Source organism: Lissotriton vulgaris, chromosome 11, assembly GCF_964263255.1.
Source record: "Lissotriton vulgaris chromosome 11, aLisVul1.2, whole genome shotgun sequence".
Taxonomy (NCBI): domain Eukaryota; kingdom Metazoa; phylum Chordata; class Amphibia; order Caudata; family Salamandridae; genus Lissotriton; species Lissotriton vulgaris.
In genome coordinates, this window is record NC_141699.1 from 215,244,968 (window position 1) to 215,265,999 (window position 21,032).

The 21,032-nt window shown below is 44.7% G+C and overlaps 1 protein-coding gene across 1 annotated transcript in view; it reads right to left on the reverse strand.

Annotated features, from left to right (window-relative positions):
* Nucleotides 1–21,032, reverse strand: part of LOC147679544 (sodium-dependent serotonin transporter-like) — an 842,014-nt gene that overhangs the window by 339,875 nt on the left and 481,107 nt on the right. Inside the window, exon 5 of the mRNA XM_086943132.1 lies at nt 10,879–11,013. Within this exon, the coding sequence (XP_086799258.1) occupies nt 10,879–11,013 (135 nt within the window). The remainder of the gene's footprint in view (nt 1–10,878; nt 11,014–21,032) is intronic.

The following is a 21,032-nucleotide window of genomic DNA, read 5'->3' on the forward strand; positions in this document are numbered from 1 at the left end:
GGGAGGGGTACTACTGTTTTTGCCTTTTTCTGTTTCTAGGGCCTCTTTTTCTCTATTGTTTCTCTCTGCTTTCCCTTTACTTTTCCTCTTCTTTTTCTCTTTCTGGGAACCGAGTGATAGGTTGCTCTCCGTACGTTCTAATGGTTCAAATTACAAGGGTGGATGTTTTTATAAAGTTTTACGTTACAGCGGGCGTACACTGTATTGGTGGGCGAAATGCACAGCTTATTGTTTATCCTGAGTAATGTGCGCTAGCGCCAACGTCCTGCCTGCAGTAGTCCTGACTGTTAATATCCTGATCCATGATAACCCCTTGCTTTGGTATTATTTGATTGTGCGGCACCAGATCCTGCTCCTTCCTAAAATTTAAAAGAAACCTCATTAATCCTGATACCAATATGGTACAGACATTACCCTGAGCTACAACGGGGCATTTGGGAGGCTTTCTTATGGCTTGATTGATTTGCTTTGACCGTCTCTGAACTAATGGCCGGCCGTGATGGTTGTAGGCCCGTGATAGTAACTGCTTTACGTAACAATAAAGTTTTACCAAAAATTAAAAAAAAAAGAAATAAAGCAGCAGATCGCTACATGTAGAGGAACATACAACCAACACACCCAACCTTGCTTTCATTCAATCCTTAACATTCCAGTGGAATGGCCGTATCCCACTGTGTGTGCAGTCGTCCAGCTCTCAATAGGAGTTCCCAACAGCCGTTGGGTGACAGTGTCCGTTGAGCACCGCCGCAGTAGGATCTGTTCAGGTTGCATATATATACTATAGCGACATAAATGTGTGCGCCTGCCAAAGTGCACCGCAAGTGTCTGGCCTAAGCAGCGGCAGGGACGCCAATGTCTCGTAAAGTTTACACCCTCGGCTCAGTTCGCCTAGTGAATGAACATTGTTACCTGTGAAGGGTTTCTCAGTCTTCATCACTGTGTGCGTCTTCACGACCATTAGCTTTGCGCCGACGGCCCAGCTTCTTGATATATTCTTGGGCAGCCTGCGGCGTGAGTAGGAACGTGGACCGGCCAGCATGGTTAATTTTGAGATTTGCCGGGTAGAGCATGGCGTACTCGATACCTAGATCATATAGTTTTTTCTTCACTGGACTAAACTCCTTTCGCGCCATTTGAACTGCCATGGTGTGGTCCAGATAAAACTCAAGCTTGTTGCCCTGATGAGTAATGTCACCTTTTTCTCTGGCCAGTCTGAGGACCGTGTCCCTGTCCCTATAGTTGAGCATGCGGGCAATTATGATGCACGGGGGAGCACCCGGTTTCGGTCTAGGTGCTAGTGAGCGATGCGCGCGCTCCACCAGGAACACTGATGACAGGTCTTCTTCGCCAAGCAGCTCCTTAATCAGTGATTCTACATAGTGTTCCATTTTGCCAGTGTTGGTCAATTCCGGCAGACCCGCTATACGGACGTTATTGCGTCGGGACCTGGCTTCCTGGTCCTCCACTCTAGCCCGCAACACTTCCAATGTTTTTTCCATGCTTGCACAGGTGTTGGTCGTTGACGCAGATTCATCCTCGACCGCTGACAGTCTCTGTTCCGCCTCCACCAGACGCTCACCGTGTTTATCCAGCTTGGCTGCCATGTTGTCTACTCGTTGCGTCAAATTGTCCAATTTGCCATGCATCTCCTGTAGACTGTGTTGGATTGCTCGAAGCACGCTCTCCATACCGCTCCCTTCCTCTGTTCCATTGTCACCGTCAGTTTCCGAGAGTGTAGTTGTTTTTTTTTTTGCTTCGAAATGAAGCTTCGTCTGCTGTTTCTCCGGCTTCCCCATTATATTTCCACGTGGTGCAGAGCCCTATGGCCTACATGCAGATATGCAGGCGGCGAGAAGCGCTCCTGAGCCACAGATCGCTGCTGGTCCGTGTAGACACCAATAGCGGGGGGTGTCGCCGAGTCCACCAGTAGATCAGCGTGTGCCTAGTTCCTCGCTACTGTACACAGTCGACATTTTTAGATGTCAGTATTTGAACTCCATCATCATGCGCCCATACCTCATTGCTTTGGCTGGGCTTTGCTGTGATCCTCCCAGTAATCGCCGCGTAATTGTCTTTGATGTAATCCACTACAGGTGAGGTGTGTGAGCAGCAGTGCCGTTAAGGGGAAAGAGGAGCATGCTCATTACGTTGGACCCCTGATCTTTAGGCAGCATCCGTCTCATCAGCGCACACAGCCTGCGCACGTTATCGTCCTCCCTGTAGAAGCGCCATTTTTGGGTCGGTGCCTTCAGTCTCATCATGCAGCGTATGTATAACACGTGTATCTTAGCAGCTGTGCATTAGGTACCATGCCATCTCCCCTTCCAGCGAGGTCACCCCATCCGCAACAGTGAGCCACCTTGCAGAAGCCCGACCCTTCACACAACAGCGGGCTGTCCCCGGGACATGTTGGCAGCAGTGCCGAGGCTTGGCCTTATTTATCTGTTCAGGCTGCCGCTTACAATTTAGCGTTATTGGGCTTTTTTATGACTAACCGCCACTATCACAACACTTGCCGGAGTTGCAATGTCTTAATGCGCTCTTTCACAGCGCAGCAGTTGCCCCGGAGTCCGTGCGTTTCAGCCGTGCCGCCATTTGAGCCCTCCTGAGCACCTCCTGGAACGCAAACCGGGCGCTCACAGAACTCATGCCAGAACGCTCCGGCAACTTGGTTCGCTGGTTCCGATTTTGAATCGCTATCCTCCCTGGACATTTATAGAAAGGTAGGGCTGCCACCCGTACGCAGTCAGGGGTATGCTATCTCCCGGGCTCAAGCTCTGGACCCCACCATTTTGTGCCCTCGAGTCGCCAGCACACTTTTTTCCCCCAAAAAATAAAGCTTTCCTGCTTATTTGACGGACCGCAGGTTCGCACAACAGATGGTCCTCACATTCCGATTTCCATTTCTGCCGTTTTCGATCGCCGTAGTCAGCTGCAGTACTCCTTTAACAGCTATTTCTGCCACCCGTCTGGCAGAGCTGTCTCAGGAGCCAGCCATCCCGCAGTGCGCCCTCTAGCGCCCACCTCGGTGGCCAGAGTTTATGGCTGGGGAGACAAGAATGGGACAATTCTGCAAAGGCTGGCCACGTACCCCAGGCCGAACCACATCATTCCGGAGGTGGTCGACACAGCTGGAGTGGTGCACTGTGCTCCTACGGCAATGGTGAATACTTTTACTGCATAATATAGGCAATTGTACACGGCTCAGACCCCGGGCTGACCATCGCTGCTCTCCTTGAACAGGGCGGAGTGCGTCTTGCCACGTTGGATCAGATGGCCCAGAAAGACCTAGAACGCCCCATATCCCTGAAAGAGATTGAGGAGGAGATCAACCTGGCCACAACGGGCAAGCCCTGGGCCTGGACGGCTTGCCGCAGGATTATTATGCAGCCTATAGAGGCTCCTTAGTTCCTCACCTATCAAACTTATTCAAAGAAGCGGTAGACCAGGGATCGTTCCTGCCGGAGACGGACATCGCCACCATTGTGGTTATCCCGAAGTCCCAGCCTCCCTCCCGCTCCTATGCTGAGTACCGCCCCATATCCCTAATTAATACTGAAATCAAACTCTACGCCACCATTCTGGCCCAATGGCTGAAACCCTATTTGGCCTCCTTAGTACACCCTGATCAGTGCGGATTCATGCCGCAGTGGGGGACCCGCCATTGTCTCCGAAGACTGCAGTCGGCCCTGGTGCCCCGTCATCTGATAACCCCCTACTTGGCTCTCCTGTCCGTAGACTTTGAGAAAGCCTTTGAATCTGTGGACTGGGAGTATCTGCTGGGGGTATTGGCCGAGATGGGATTCGGGTCCCACTTTCGTTCTCTGGTTCGAGTCCTCTATGCCCGCCCGAGAGCACGAGTCCAAGTCAACGGGGTGCTGTCGGAGGACTTTCCCATCGCCAGGGGGACTAGGCAGGGTTTCCCTCTTTCCCCCTTGTTATTTGCCCTGGCGATGGAGCCCTTGGCATCCCTGGTGTGGGCCGAGGATCGCCTCCGTAGATTTTGAATGGCCCCATACGGACACGGACAAGATCACGCTGTATGCGGATGATGTGCTTGTCTTCTTGTCCGACCCGCCTCGTCCAGGCCACAGTGCCTCCAAATCTTGCATGATTTCAAGCGGGTCACAGGGCTGCGGCTTAACCCTGGAAAGTCTGTGCTAGTCCCCCTGCATCTCTCTATGGAGTGCTTCGAGTGGCAGTCCACCATACTGCTCCGGAGGCTGTCCTCTAAATATCTGGGGATATGGATCACCCTTCTTCCCGAACTGGGCTGGTCACTCAACGTGGCCCCCTTGGTTAAGAGGGCTAAGGAGGACCTCCTTAAATGGAGGGCACTGCCTCTGAACCCCCTGGGGAGGGTTGCCTTGTTTAAAATAATGATCCTCCAGAGGTTCCTCTACGTCCTCCAGAACACCCTCTTCTGTTATTCCAAGGTCTAGTTCGGAGAGCTGGACAGTCTAATCATGAAATTCCTTTGGAGTGGTGGAAGGGCCCGGGTGGCTTTGTCTGTCTCTCAGATTCCCTCTTACGATGGGGGAATGGGAATGACACACCTATATCTGTAGTTCCTAGTGGTACGCCTACTAGTGATACACCATTGGTTCAATGGGGGCTGGTAGGACCCGGTCTACAGGCTTGAGCTGAGCGAAATGGGGATAACGGGCATCCAAGCCATGCTATACGGGGAACCCATTCCGACCGACTCCCTGAGGTGATGTGCTCGGTGCTCTTGGCATGGCGGGCTTCATTCCGACACACGGGGTGGCTTGGGAAGCTGACCCAGTACACCCCCCTTTAGCAGGGGGCCTGGCTTTCGGAGGTCAGCGGGCTGCAGGGTTTAAAATTGTGGGACCTTATTGGTATCTCCCAATTGGGGGATGTGTGGGAAAGAGGCCGGATGCTGTCCTTCCAGGAGCTCCAAACCCGTTACTTCTTACACTCATCTCAGCACTACAAATATCTGCAGTTGAGACATGCCCTCCTCACACACATTACAGGTGATACAAGGCTCCCTGATTACAGCTCTTCTGAGGCTGTGACGCTGATGGGCGACTTGGGTAGGGGGAGGTCTCACGAATTTACAGTACTCTAGTCAATAAGACCCCCACATTGATAGAAAAGTTGAGCAATCAATAGGTGGAATGGGTGGGCCCTCTTGACGATGTGGACTGGGGCGATGCCCTCATGGCCCCCAGAATAGTCACCATCTCAGCCAAACTTAAGTTGATTCAGTTATACTACCTACACTCAGCGTATCTCACCCGTTTGCGCCTGCACCGAGCAGGGTTGCACCCAGATGCGGCCTGCGCGCGATGCCATCATGTCCCAGCCAACTTCCTCCACATGGTTTGGTCGTGCTCCTGCTTGAGGCAGTACTGGGGGTTCATTGAGGGAGAATTAACGGAGGTGTTAGGCTTGGAGTTTCCCCATGACACGTGACACTCCTTGTTTGGAATCACCGATGGGCTTGATGGGTCCAGGTCTGACAAGTTGTTTTACAACACAGCTATGATGGTGCCCAAGCGGGGAATTGAGGCGGCCTGAATAAGCCCTCATCCTCCCCCCCCCCTGGAGAATTGGCAAAGAGGGGTGGCTGGTGTGCGACCCAAGAGAAAGCCATGTACACAGCGAAGGTGTGTTCTAAGAAATTCTGGGGTAAGTGGTTAGGGGCGGTCGAAGGCCCTGATTGACTGGATTCCAATTTTTACTAGGGTTTTTTTTAACGGGATCTTGATTGGGAGGTGTAACGATGAAGTGAATGTATTTATATATGTGCTTTCCATATTCTGGCTCATTTGTTCCTTTAATTTTTTTAAATCAATAAAAATGTGCTTAGCAAAAAAAAAAAACAACACTGTATTTTACGTCTTCGCTGTCATGGCAGAGGCCCCTTACTTGGGGCAGAGACTCTGCATGTTAGCAAATAGGAGGCCTCCACACATGGGGCAGAATATCCACAAATGGAACACTCTATATGGAAGTGAATAGGTGACCTACACATGGCAGTGAATAAGAAAACAATATACCCCAGAAAGCAATAATGCGCACCTGACTCAGGTTGACTTGCAACCACATATATACTGCCCACAACCTAGGATGTGTTTCTACCCTCCTCAGCAGTTGGCTTCTGCTCCATATGTATCCATCTCTATTTGGTTCCCAAGTCTGTTTCTTACACCAACAAGGATGCCACCTCTGCTGAGGAGAAAATGAAATTTCACTGAAGAGGAGCCCTTATAGTTTCATATGTGGTGAGAGTAGGCAAAAATCTGGACTTTCGTAGGTTAGATATACTATTTCCAAAAAGGATAAGCTAAGAAAGTGTTATAGACTTTAGAGAGGTTATATTCCCACTCCAACGTAAGCAGCAGTAGGTAAAGTTTTAGAATTTGGAGAGATTAAATGTACTGTTTCCACTTCACTCTAAACCACATTAGGGAAATTATTGGACTTTGGAGCGTTAGATTTACTAGTCCCACTCAAACATAAGTAATATCAGGGAAAGTGATGGACTTTGGAGGAGTTAGATTTACTATTCCCAATCTTACATAAGCAACATACATTCTTATATATATATATATATATATATATTATCAATGTCTGTGTTTGATGGGGTTTTTGTACAGGTAAAGTTGTTTCTTTATTGAGCACCTGTACTTTTAAAGTTGTGATATTAAAACAATTTGATTTTTATGATATTGCTCATCTGTAAATGTCGAGTGTGTGCAGATATTTGTAAAATTATGGTAATATATATATGATGATGTGATCAAGGGCTTTTGCCCGAAACGCGTCATATACTGCGCTGCTGAGTTTGCAGGAATAAACCCTTTTGCCAAAAACTTTGGGACTCGTTGGTCTTTGTTTGAACAGCTGAACAGCTGGGAGGAATTCGAACTGACCTTTTCCATTCATATATATGTATATATACGTCCTCCAGAACACCCTCTTCTGTTATTCCAAGGTCTAGTTCGGAGAGCTGGACAGTCTAATCACGAAATTCCTTTGGAGTGGTGGAAGGGCCCGGGTGGCTTTGTCTGTCTCTCAGATTCCCTCTTACGATGGGGGAATGGGAATGACACACCTATATCTGTATTTCCTAGTGGTACGCCTACTAGTGATACACCATTGGTTCAATGGGGGCTGGTAGGACCCGGTCTACAGGCTTGAGCTGAGCGAAATGGGGATAACGGGCATCCAAGCCATGCTATACGGGGAACCCATTCCGACCGACTCCCTGAGGTGATGTGCTCGGTGCTCTTGGCATGGCGGGCTTCATTCGGACACACAGGGTGGCTTGGGAAGCTGACCCAGTACACCCCCCTTTAGCAGGGGGCCTGGCTTTCGGAGGTCAGCGGGCTGCAGGGTTTTAAATTGTGGGACCTTATTGGTATCTCCCATTTGGGGGACGTGTGGGAAAGAGGCCGGATGCTGTCCTTCCAGGAGCTCCAAACCCGTTACTTCTAACACTCATCTCAGCACTACAAATATCTGCAGTTGAGACATGCCCTCCTCACACACATTACAGGTGATACAAGGCTCCCTGATTACAGCCCTTCTGAGGCTGAGACGCTGATGGGCGACTTGGGTAGGGGGAGGTCTCACGAATTTCCAGTACTCTAGTCAATAAGACCCCCACATCGCTAGAAAAGTTGAGCAATCAATAGGTGGAATGGGTGGGCCCTCTTGACGATGTGGACTGGGGCGATGCCCTCATGGCCCCCAGAATAGTCACCATCTCAGCCAAACTTAAGTTGATTCAGTTATACTACCTACACTCAGCGTATCTCACCCCTTTGCGCCTGCACCGAGCAGGGTTGCACCCAGATGCGGCCTGAGCGCGATGCCAGCATGTCCCAGCCAACTTCCTCCACATGGTTTGGTCGTGCTCCTGCTTGAGGCAGTACTGGGGGTTCATTGAGGGAGAATTAATGGAGGTGTTAGGCTTGGAGTTTCCCCATGACACGTGACACTCCTTGTTTGGAATCACAGATGGGCTTGATGGGTCCAGGTCTGACAATTTGTTTTACAACACAGCTATGATGGTGCCCAAGCGGGGAATTGAGGCGGCCTGAATAAGCCCTCATCCCCCCCCCCCCTGGAGAATTGGCGAAGAGGGGTGGAGTGTGTGAGACCCAAGAGAAAGCCATGTACACAGCGAAGGTGCGTTCTAAGAAATTCTGTACAGTGTCGGGTAAGTGGTTGGGGGCGGTCGAAGGCCCTGATTGACTGGATTCCAATTTTTACTAGGGTTTTTTTTTAACGGGATCTTGATTGGGAGGTGTAACGATGAAGTGAATGTATTTATATATGTGCTGATTTGTTCTTCCTTTAATTTTTTTAAATCAATAAAAATGTGCTTAGCAAAAAAAAAACAACACTGTATTTTACGTCTTATACATGCCAATGAAGACGACACAATGACTACAACCAAGTGATAGAAATATGTGTTTATCAATTTTGTGTGCATTAGTAGGAGATAAACAAACTAACATATGGCAGTACCTTATCATTTTGCTTGGTACTATAATAGAATTTTTTTTTCAAGAAGTCTACAGTGTTGATTTAGTATCTCTACCACTCTTGAACAAATATCCTAGGGACAGGCAGCAGAGACGGCCTGGTCCATCTATCTTTTAAAGAGTTTAAGTCTAAGTGATGGTACATAATTTCGCTAGTCAGTGGCCATAGTTTGAAATTTGCTCCATAATTGTATAACGAAGTGTTTTGACAAGCCAAGCACACAAAACACTGCAATGCTGCTGCACTGTAGAATATAGTGCCATTTACTATGAGATGTTACCTATACATATATCTCAGCAAAAAATATACAATATGCTTCAAAAAAGGTACATATTAAAAAACTATTTTTGATGATGAGAACAACAATAAAAAGTAAGTTTATCACAGCCACTGTATATATTATTCCACTGGATCAAAAATTAAGACATTTCTTCTTTAAATCATAAAACAATGGACAATGCCACATTTAGCAAGGTCCTGGATTGATCACTACTACGCATACATTAACTGTTTTGTTACATAGCTGTTTTTGTATGTGTGCTAATATCTGCGTTGGCAAACATAACAATTCCATAAACAGATTCTTAGAACTCATGTCTGGCACTTATAAAAGACATGATTGAGTTCCGGAATTCAACCTCATACTAAGGTAGTAAGTCACAGATTGTAAGACATCAAAATGACCTGTCATTGGTTTCTTTGCTAGATTATTTAATGTAAGCATCAAAAAGCTTTTTAAGGCTTTTTGGAATATAGCGGGTGAAATAATGTATATCAAGCTCTAATAAGGTCCCCACCTGTTGGCTGCTAACCCTAAAATTAATTCATTTTTACCAACCATTGTGTTGTTCTAGGAAAGTAGATCCTGCCAAAGTCTCATTTGTCTTTTTAAACACTAAGCCAAAACACAGAATAAAGGTCTTGGTAATATATGATACCCACATTGATATCCTTCATAGCAAGTGATAGAGTTGTGAGGGAATACCCTGCCACATTTCCCTTTTAAGCATTCAATAATCATTTGAGACTCTCTTTCTTCCATTACAAAGGTTATTTGCAGAATGCTTACACAAGTAGGATTTCAAAACTAGCCCCATTAAATAACCTTCATACATTTTACCAATTTGTTTAGGAACCTTCATTGTCGATATCCCCACACAGGGTACTGTTTTAAGATAAGCATCTTATCCCACAGCCATATAACATAATCACTGTGTTTTGTGCTTACAGTAAGCTGGTTTCCGATTGTGAATGGTTGTAGTATTTTTAATTGCTCTTGGACAAATGTGGATTCAAATCAATTAAGGCTTCTCCATTGGTGTATGTGAGGGGATCAGCAAACATTTCTCTCATTTCTGGAGAAATACATATGTCTGATTAAAACTAGGGTAGGGAGTGATGGTCAAAGTGCTATATCACACTGAAACAAGGGCACTTTCACACTGGCCCAAAGTTTCCATGGGATCCCCATGTTCAACAGTTTTCACCACAGAAGTTGTCTGTGGGCTTTTGAGAGGACCACACATGCATATGCAACTCATCTCCCACATGTGACAGCATATATACATTAAGTGATCCATGAAAACACTTGACTGTTTATGGAATACATTTTTCTGACGTCTATACGTACCCACAGTATTGTTTTACTCATGGTCAGCCACTCCAGAAAATGCCTTAAAAGCAATCAAGTTAACATCTGTCAGATATCACACACATAATTAAATTAACCTGAAATATTCTGGTACATCATATTCTTTTCTTTACCGTATCTTTAGTGTCTGCCATTCCAGTCATTGGAAAAGAGCCATACTGCATACAAGCATTGATGGCCCCTAACAAAAAAACTCATCCATTATTGAGTTCATATATCGGTACATAGTTTGTTAACATATCTGGACTCAGTGAATGCTGTCCTTAAGGCCAATGATACATTCTTATATCTCAGTGAGCTTCATAGGGCATTTGACGGCTCTAACCTTGTACCTAATGGAGTGCAACTTGTATGGGAGAGTAAACAATTTAGTATTATATAACAACACCAGTTTTTTTTAAATACTTGGAAAAGGCCCTGATCAGTCTGACTCCCTCCTTTAAAGTATTTAAGATTCTAAAATGCTTTAGACGTTCTTTAAACCTTGTCGGAAGACCTTTAGGATTACAGTAGCAAAAAACCCTTTTTTCTGTGAAGCTATAAGAGAGTGTACCATGTGATCTGTAATTGCCATGTGCATAATAATACCTGGATTTATGTAATTTTGAATAACAAAATAAGTTAGTGTGACAGTTTCACAATGTAGTTTGCTCCCAATTGTGATTTAGAAAAAAGACATAACTGATCCAGCAGCTACTTACTGCAGTGCTTGTAAGTTTTTCCCAATTTGGCCTCAGGTAGAAGACAATGCCTCGCCAGGCCCCTGGCAAAGTAGCCCCTCTGACCAGTAATATCAAAAGGACCACATAAGGTAGCGTCGCCGTTACCCACACAACCTGAGAAACAAACGCATAATCATAAAGTCAAACATGTATTATGTCTTACAGCAACACACATTGTAAAATTTCTGACTCACTTTTTTTCAAACAATCTAGATTATATATGAACCCCTTAATAAACTGAGGTATATGTCCTTAGATGCCTAAATAGTGCTTCGAGGACAAGAGTGACAGTGAACTCAGAGAAAAGCAAGAAGAGAGAACAACAGATTAGACAGAGATAAAGATAGAATCGAGGGACAGAGAGAGGAAAAGGGATGTTAAGCCTAACACAGGAAACTGTTTGAAAAGACACATTGGCCATTTGTGTTGGGTTGCTGGAAACTGTAGTCCTTTCTTTGTTGATATTATTATAAGACTTATTGCCTATGATCAGAGTCTTCCTTCCATTTCTGTGGCTCAGCACGCTGTGGGGCCTGTTCACAAAGGTAAGCTTACATGTGGAGATCTCCTCTTGTGAAAATCTACACCTAGCTGTAGATTTGCTCATTGATGGAGATGAAATTCACCATTTCCGCTTGGAGTTCTCTGCCTAGATGTAGTCTTACGAGTCTCCACCCCTCAAATAATTATGAGGTGGAGACTTTACGGCTGTTTGTGAAGATTTCCTCTTCTTACATAAAGTCATAGGTAAATTTAAGAAAAATTAATTTTAAATTAAAAATAAATATTTTATTACAACATATCATAACATGATTTACACCTCCTTTTTGTCACAACCCCCTCATGTGCCCTCTCTGTAGTGGGCCTGGTGTGCAGGGCTCATGTTAGGTTACCCCTGTGGGGCCTTATGGCACGGTATGATTTAATCCTGAGTTTCACTGATCCCCCTGATTACATTATGCTTGAGCTTACAAGCATTCCCTGAACTTGACTTGCTCCCGCTGTTACTAAGGTCTTTCCCTTGTGCACTTTTAAACAAAGAAAACATTTTTTTCTGTTGAGTAATTCCATCCGTAAGTTTGCACCTGCTCTTCCTGTAATGTTAAAGATAGTGTACTACCACGTGTTTTCTTCAGGAGTCTTGGAGTACCTTCCAGAATGCCATGTCTACCATGTGCCTTAAGTAATCCCACTGTATCGATTGGACCTGGAACATGTTATATAAACCACTTCCAAACTTGAGCTCCTTGCTTGGCCTACACTCCCTACGGAGCAAGCTTCCCACCTACCCCCTCACCTGAAGAATCAACCGGACCTGGGCAGTGCACTTCTCAGCTGCAGTTCAAAGCTCCTTCAGTTATTCTCTTGGCTCCAACTTCCTTAACGCATCCTTCATCTCCGTCACCTGCTCAGCTACTCCAGTTCCTCAGCGACTTCCTAAGTCAGGACCTCAAGACCTTCTTTAAACTTAGGACAAGTTGAAGTACTCAGCTAAGTACTTGATATCAGGTCAGTGTGCACTATCCTTCAATACTTCAATAGTAGTAAGCAGACTGGAGTATTGGCGTCTTCAAGAGTATAGCTTTGTTTTCAAGTTTCTTCTCAGTGACTTACTCCAGTTCAGCTTGTTTGTTCTTGCTCCAGAACCTTCCTGCAACCTTAGCCTTTGAACTGTGTTTTAACAAGGACTAGAGACTTTGTTCTGTGTTTCTCTGATGAACAGTAGTGCCTAGAGAACTCTCCTCAGAGACCTTGATTCATGTTTGAACCCTATTCCGAGATCTATGTTTTGAGTTTATCTTTGGGAATGTCATTAACTCCAATCTGTGTTCCTATTGTTTCCTTGGGATTGACAGTAACTATATTATGTATTTCAAATAATTCCTTGGGATTGTATAGCTTCAATCCATGTTTCCAGTTATTCTGTTTCCTAGCTGGTTTCTGAAAAAGATAATAACTGTATTTGACTGAAGTTAATGCAAATCCATTTTTTGAGAGGCCTGTAGTTTTTTAACTGTAATTGCCTGTTGGACATAGCTCTTCTTAGGGGGATTTCCCTAAAACATTTTACTTTTTGTCCTCCTGGTTTTTTGCCGACTTTCTTTTCATGGCCTTAGGACCTGGGGCACTTTCCCCCTGTACTGCAATGGGGACGAGTGCGCGCCCTTCCTACATATGCCAGGAAGGGATGCTTACATGATTGATTTTGGTGTCGCACCTGTGAGTGCCCTGTAAAAAGGTATTCCACATACCCAGGGCAGGCACTACACTAGCTAGAGTGGGACACAGCACTGATAGTGCCACCCACCCGAATAGCCTGTCAAACATGTATCATGCTCAGGTTGGCCTTTCGCACTCACTAGCCAATCCTGAGGGGGCCTATTACCATCACCTGAGTAGCCCTGGGGTAAGTATCCTGAGGGGTGATATTCGTGGGAGGTGAGTGGCCAGGTAGGTACACCAGCGTGTTTGCTGACTGGGTAGGGAAGAACACCTGTGTGGTTTTTCCCTTCCTAGGGGGTCAGCTCTCTCCATGGGACACATCCCAGGTTTTGCTGATTCTCTTGTTGTGGCCTTAGGTCCTGGGGCACTTTCTCACTGTAAATCCAGTATGAAGGTGCTCGCACCCTTCCTACCCATGTTAGGAAGTGGTGCTTACCTGATGTTTGTGAAACAGGTCAATGATGTGCTTAAACATGTGACCGCCTGCCATTGCAGGCCGGTCTACCAAATGATGCGCCTGAATTTGTGCCCAGTCTGCCCTTGCAGGCCGGTGTGCGCACTTGCACATATGTTGTTTCTAAACATGTGTCCAGCCTGCTATTTCAGGTCTATATGTGCACAATTGGGCTTCTGTTCATCTGGTCTGTTTAAATCACTAGCCTGAGAAGACCTTTCGCTACCGCTACAGCACCCTGATGGTACGTCTTAAGGGGTGAAGCGAGTGGTAGGTGAAAGTCTGGGCAGTGTTCCCTGTCCAGTTAGTGAGAAATACCCTTGTGTGTTTTAACTACCTATAAGGTTTGTTCTTACAATAGGCTAACATGGGAAGGTTGGAATTACTTGGTTGGAATTAATTCAAGGTGCAAGAGTGGATTGCATGGGAGCAGCCTCATCATGTTTCCTATCATTGGATTCACAATAACAAACCCTTTCCTGTGGTAAAGGTGATTTTTTCATTACTAACTTAGAAATGCATCTCCCAGAAAGTGGGCATTTCTCTGCTCTAAAACTCTTTGTGTGCCTTTTAGCTTGACTTGAGCAACAGACCTCTGCTATTTGAGGGCCTGGCATGATAGATTGGAGGAAGAGGTTTTGACACTTGACCTCTGGGAGCCAGATCATGACCCCACTAAAGATAAATATCTGCATTCCGCTGCCTCATGGCAGACAGGACTGAAGTTTAGGGGAGACATCTGTGATTCAAAGGGAAACCCTCCGCACCACACCCACTTCAAAGGCACACTCCATTGTAACTACTGGTGCCCTCTTAGAGCAGGACAGAGATCAACTTGTGAGGACACGGGACCGGAGAACCTGGAACTGCATTGTGCACACTGCCAGGGGAATCTGTTGTGCACAAGGACAATTACTGCCATTGAAAGGGTCCGTGTGCCCTTCCTGAATAGAGGCTGGCTTGGCTGACTACCTGCTGCTTTGTGGCACCCTGGAGTGTTCTCTCCAAGGGTTTACTGGCTTGCCCGCTTTGCTCTCAAAGGTCTCGGGATATCAAAGATCTCCTACGAGAGACCCACACGTCTACTTGTGGCACCTGGAGAGCGGTGCCCTCTTAAGTGCCCATGTTGTCTGCTGGATCCCAACTGGTAGCGTAGTGTGAGTGTGGAACTGTGAATTGTGCCTGGAGACCTGATTGCCTTGTGCTGAGCCCCAGAAATCTTTCACACATCTAAGGCATGTGCCCCCTGCATCGTGGGGACCTCAGCATGCATAAGTGTCTTGTCGGTTGTGAGCGGATTCACCCGTTCCGGGATCCAGCGTGGCCCAATTTGCAGATCATGCCGCATCTCTCTTGTGCAACAATACAACTGCATGCTCATTGCGTACGGTATCTGATCACAGGTTGTGACCCTCGGATGGTCGCGGCATAATCGTAGTAGTGTCTTATTCTACCTCGTGAGGCATTGCTGAACCTGCACCTGTGTGTTTGACCAGAATTGTCCGGTGCAGCCAATATTGACATGCACCGGACTTTGTGCCTCATTTCTAGGGAGGTACGGAATTTGCAACTCTTCGTTGTGTGTGACCGCAATTGTCTGGTGTTACATATATCAACAGGCACCAGACCTTGTGTTTCATTGCCAGGGAGGTACGAAATTTGCAACTCTTCTTTATGTGTGACCGCAACAGTCTGGTGCAACCTGTATCAATGCGAAACAGACATTGTGCCCAGGTGACCTGGGTGCAACTCTGTTCAACGTGTACCTGACAAAGTGCCTCTTTCTTCCAAGAGGCTCCCCTGCTTCATTCTCCATTCATGGATTGTTCCCTTTTTGGCCATCAGTGCGGCGGACCAATGGCCTTCTCCCCCCTTGGCCCCCGACGACATGGTGTTGCCAGGTAGTATTGCCCTGCTCAGTCTTGGGTAGTGAGAGTGACTGACTGGGTTGAAGGACCGCTTCTGAGAGCGATCGAAAGCAGGTCACCCTGTGCTTCGTAGAACTGCGCTGGTGCCGGAAGACCCTTGTGGAATCTTTTGAGTGACTATTGCCCTCAACCCGCTTCTGCTCTGCATTGAGTGGATGCCAACTCTCATTTGATAGCTGCCTCCTAATTAGTCCTGCTACCTACCCACAACTGCTTCCCTGGACCCTTGACTAAGTGTGACTTCAGCGGTGTGCAGCCTAGTATCTGCGGGGAGGCCTGGTTATCTTCCAACTGTGGGCTTAGGACAGTTGGGGTGAGTTAGAGGGTGGTGGGAGGCTTGGGCCACGATGTCTGCAGTGTGCTATCATTTGACCTGCTGGGTATCAGTTGCACAGCATTACGGTGCCGTGTGTGTATGTGAGCGAGCACGTTCTGTACAGACCTGCCTGATGTCCGTTGCACCATGCATCAGTGCGGAGTAAGTGTGGGAGTGACAGTCTGCGGACCACCTGTGATTCATGACACTGGCTGGCATTGTTGCCTTACATGTTGATTTGTTTGCCAGAAGAACACTACTGTTGACATTGGTTTTACCCGTGCGGCCTCAGCACACAGTGCTGCTAAAGAGTGTTATGATTCCTTATATATACATATTTTTGATATTTTTGTGACCTGGGGTGCACCCTATAACTGTGTGGTATTGAATAACAAAAATTTCTGGGGTGGGCCTGGGGTTGACAACGTGTTGCACCGCATAGGGGCGCTGGGGGGTGTTAGAGAAGGATCTGTCCCAAGTGTGCATAGTATTGATGTCATTTCAACACAATTTGGCCTAGTACTGCTAGTAATATTCCCGAGTGTGATTTATGCCCCGAAATACATACAGTTTATGTTGTGTTGATTATTGTGTGTTTTGAATACAAATGTTATTTACATGCATCACATTTGAAGTCTCTTTTGTGGTGCTCACTTTATTTATTGTGAGTGAGTGCTGTGCCAGTGTTGTACACATTTCCTCTGTGATAAGCCTGACTACTCAGCGGTAAAGGTGAGCAAAGGTTATATAGTGTGAGTATTCCCCCATCCCTGATAGGATTGGTAGTTTGTGCCTCGCTGGGGCATCGCCTATGCCAACCAGTAAGTGCCAGTTTCAACACTGCCTCTTCTTGTTATTTCTAGTGCATTGCATCTTTGTAAAATCAGAGGTCATGGTCCTGTGCACATCTACATAGTGGACTCAGAGGGTCTCCAGTTAATGCTGGGTTGCAAAGTTGCTGACCAGAACTAGTACTGCAAGTCTCTCTTTTCTTATGTCCTAAACCCCTTGCCCCTTGGGGATGTGGTGTGACTAAGGTTTTTGTTCTTCAGGCATGTTCAGTCCTGGGGAAGGATAGGAGGTCCAGCAACTGCTTCAGTGTCGCCTCCTCAGTTGGAACCAGGTGAGTGCATGACAGATTTCACATAGGACTACCACAGTAACAAGGGATTTATACTAAAATGTAACATAATATTAACCTGTGACAAATTTTTTGTTGTTGATCTCATTTAATTATTTCAAAGAAAATTAACCTAAATGTTAATTTTCCAACAAAATATATTTTGTGTTGAATGCATCCCAATCTTGCCTGCAAGGTTTGTTTAATTTTCTTTGTAATAGTTTTTTTTTTAATGAGTTATAATTTACAATATGATTTAAAAAATATTATGCTTATTACGAAATAACATTTACAAATATTTGTAAACGTATTACATAATATAGTAAATAAATATTCAAAATACAGTTTAATTTCAAAATGTTATTTAATTTAAATTATATGTGCTTCTGTTGGTGTTATTCCCTGTCTCCATTGAATTATATGGGAGTGTGTTGCAGTAGCAGTGGATGGCCATGTGGGGTGCTTGACTACGAAGCTGGGGTGGAGTACATTTATGCCTGCTTTGATAGTAGTACTACAGAGGTAAATGTAGATGTATAGGCTATGAATGGGAAGTTGACTTAGTTGTTGGTATTTATTTGTTTTTGTGTCCATCCCTAAACTTTGTAATTTGCCTACCAAACTCATTGTATAGTAATTATTCTCCATTTCCCCACCACTCCCTTCTGTCCCTCCCACATTTACTAAAGAAAACCTACAGGTGCTTAGATCTCTGCTACTGTGTGGAGATATACACACAGAAGAGGCAGAGATCTCTTTCCAGACGTTTACAAGCTGCATTCTGGAGTACCTAAAGTAGTGCTACTTTACATACTCCAAAATGGTGAATAGCCCCCATCTCCTTTAATTCGATGCAGTTTTTCTTCAAATCTGATTTGTATTAAACTGATTCTGATATCTTTTTGCAACAAATATCTAACAGCTTTTTTGATGTGTTTAATTTTGCACTAGAGATTCTCCTTTTATTCTTCACATTTGCAAACATGGTATCTCTTTCAAAACAAAGAGCAATACACCAAGGATTTAACTAATGTTTGACAAAGGTGATGGGGTGACGTATTGTAAGGAAATAAGTAACCCCTGGCACACAATTTTAGGATATTACAAGTCACCTTAGAGTACCATGACCTTACAAAGCAAATCTGCCTTCGGGTTTGTTCCTTTATATGGTTAGAGAACTTCTCAGTGTCTTTTGGGATTCTCTTCAAAGATTCACAGAGAAGTTGCCAAGGGACATGAGAAAAGACTTTCAAGAGATTCTTCAGGAAAGAATGATGGTATCTAATCAGGTCATAAGTTCTCCAGCATATGCTTCAGACCTATCAGCCCATTAACATTGCCATGAACTGTGCCTCAGACTTAATGCTTGGTTGAGGCTAATAGGCTTAAAGCTGAAGCATACAAAAGAATTCTCAACACACAATTTTCAGGTAATTCCCTCTTCGATTCTCATAACGAGATAAGATGGCCCGAATGAAGACTGAAATGGACATGCTGAAAGCAGCAAGTCTTGAAACGAAAAAAGAATTCAGGGGATGCTACAAGCCCTACCATGAGAGGTAATTCCCACAGAAGGTTCAAACCTCTCAATGGCAGCTGCAACAGACTTATCACCCCAGAAAGTATTCTAATGGCAGACAAATACTTGCTTCTGCAGGGAAATCTCAATTCAAACAATGAGACCTTCCTTCTCTCATCTGTGTCAATCGCTCCAGCAAGAGGAAGTATTTCAAATCATCTTCAAGAGTGGCACAACATAAAAAGACAAATGGGTCTTAAATATTTCTTAGAAATGATATTCTCTGAAATTCCAACATCTTTCACCTACTATACACAGAAGAATTCCTTTTATTATCATCAAAACATGCTTCAAGGGGAATTGGAGACCTTCTTTCAAAAGTATGAAATGGAGGAAGTACCTTCTTACCAAAAAGGAACAAGACCTATTTGTGATACTTTCTGATGCAAAATAGAGGTCCAAAATGAGAATCTATCCATATTTCCTATCTGAGACTAACAAACAAAAGGCTAAAGAAAGATTCAGAATGTTGGCTTTGCACCAGATCTACCCCCATTTAAACTAGGGGATTGTATGTGCACAATAGATCTTCAAGACCCATATCATAAATCATAAAGAGGCACAGGACATTTCTAAGATGTGTGGTACTAAAACATCCCTACCAGTTCCAAGTTTTTCCCTTCAGCCGCAAGTCAGCTTCTTGCATAATTTCAAAGTGCATAGCAGTGATAGCTGCTCGTCTATAAAAGTTAAAGGCCTTTGTCTAACCATATTTGGACAATTGGCTAATAAAGGAATCATTTCCAGATCTAATAAGGAAGCATGTCCATATGGCAGTGAATATTTTGCAAAGCTGGGATTGAGAATCACCTTTCAAAGTAAATAATTATTCTAGTGGAAAGGATTTATACTTGAGAGCAACATAAGATACTATTGTTGCAAAAGTTTATCCTTCGGAGGAGAGACTCAATTCTATAGAACAGAAATGTTATAGTCTGCAATAAACACTCTATCCAATTGCACAACAGATTTCCTCTTTACTGGAATCGATGGCCTGATGCATTTTTCTAACTCCATATGGAGCTTTTACAGAAATGCCTGAAGCATAAATGGAACCAGAAATTAGGAAGCTGGGAGAACATGCTAACGTTATCTCAAGAGCTCTACAATCGCTCCAATAGTGGTGTCAAGGAACCAACCTTCTGAGTCTCCATTTCATTTGGATATTCTTTTCTCAAACTGAAGTGACAGAGGCATCACTTTTAGGATGGAGTGAGCACATGGACAATCCGCAAACACAGGTAATGTGGACAGAAAAGAGAAGTCCTATCTCATCAGTTTGTGGGAGTTGAGGGTTGCCCATCTAGCTCCAAAGTCATTCTTCCGTGTTTTCAAAATGACTCAGTTTCTTGTTCAGATGAACAATACAGCCACAGTGCCTTATCCAAGCAAGCAGGGTGCAACAAGCTTGAGACAACTGTCTCTGGAGGCTCATACCATTTGGAAGTAGCTGTTGGCAAGAGGTCAACTATTATAGCGATCCATCTGCTAGGGATACAAAATGCTCAAGCAGATACACATAAGGCAATAAATACAAGAAAATCATGACTGGATACCCAAAGAATAAATACTACACAGCATCTTTAAAGAATGGAGTTATCTTCAAATAGATCTTTTTGCAGGTGCAAACAACAGAAATTGACAAAACCTAGCCTCAAGATACTCCAACCAGGGTCCATGGAGAATGCCCTTTTAATCAGCTGGTCAGGGAGATTTATCTAAGCTTTTGCTCACATCCCGCTTATTTAGTGGTGATCAAGCTATGATGTTCCAAAGCCAGAATGGGGCCAGATTCTACATCCCAAACTTCCACAGTTGAATTTAGCAGATTGGCTCCTGAATTCTTGCAATACAGATATTTATTGTCTCTCATGACTGTATAGACAGCTTGAAGGAGACAAAGAGACCTTCCACTAGGGCAAAAGGTTCTGCCTCTGGTATATTAAGAATACCTATACCCTATTACGGGCCAAGAGAAGTGGTTATTACATATCTTTTGCACCTAACAAGAACTGGTCTTCCCTCACATCCATAAATGTTCCCCTTTCAGCAATTAATGCAAATAGGAAATCCGCTTTACAAATCTCTTTCTTCAAAATAGCAGTAGTGAAGGTTTTTAGAAGAGGGTATGCAGAGTCTGGAAAATTCAAGCCTTATGTTTAAAAGAACCTTGTACAATTTAACCCACTCAACCCTTTTTCCAAAGATAGTATCAGATATTCATGTAAATCAAACAATTTCTTTGCCAACCTTCTTCCCAAATCCAATGGAAAGAGTCCTTCATTCACTGATTGTCAAAAGAGTACTAGCATTTTCTCTACACAAAACAAAAGAGATTAGACAAACTGACCACCTGTTTGTAAACTATGGTCCGCTTGGGGCTATTCAGTCCTCTTTTAAAAAAAACATCCCAAATAGATTTTTTCTTGTAATGTGTTCTGTTACCAGTTAGCAAATAATTCCCTCCCTACTAAATCTAAAGCTTATTCAGCTAGGGGAAAAGTAGCAACTAT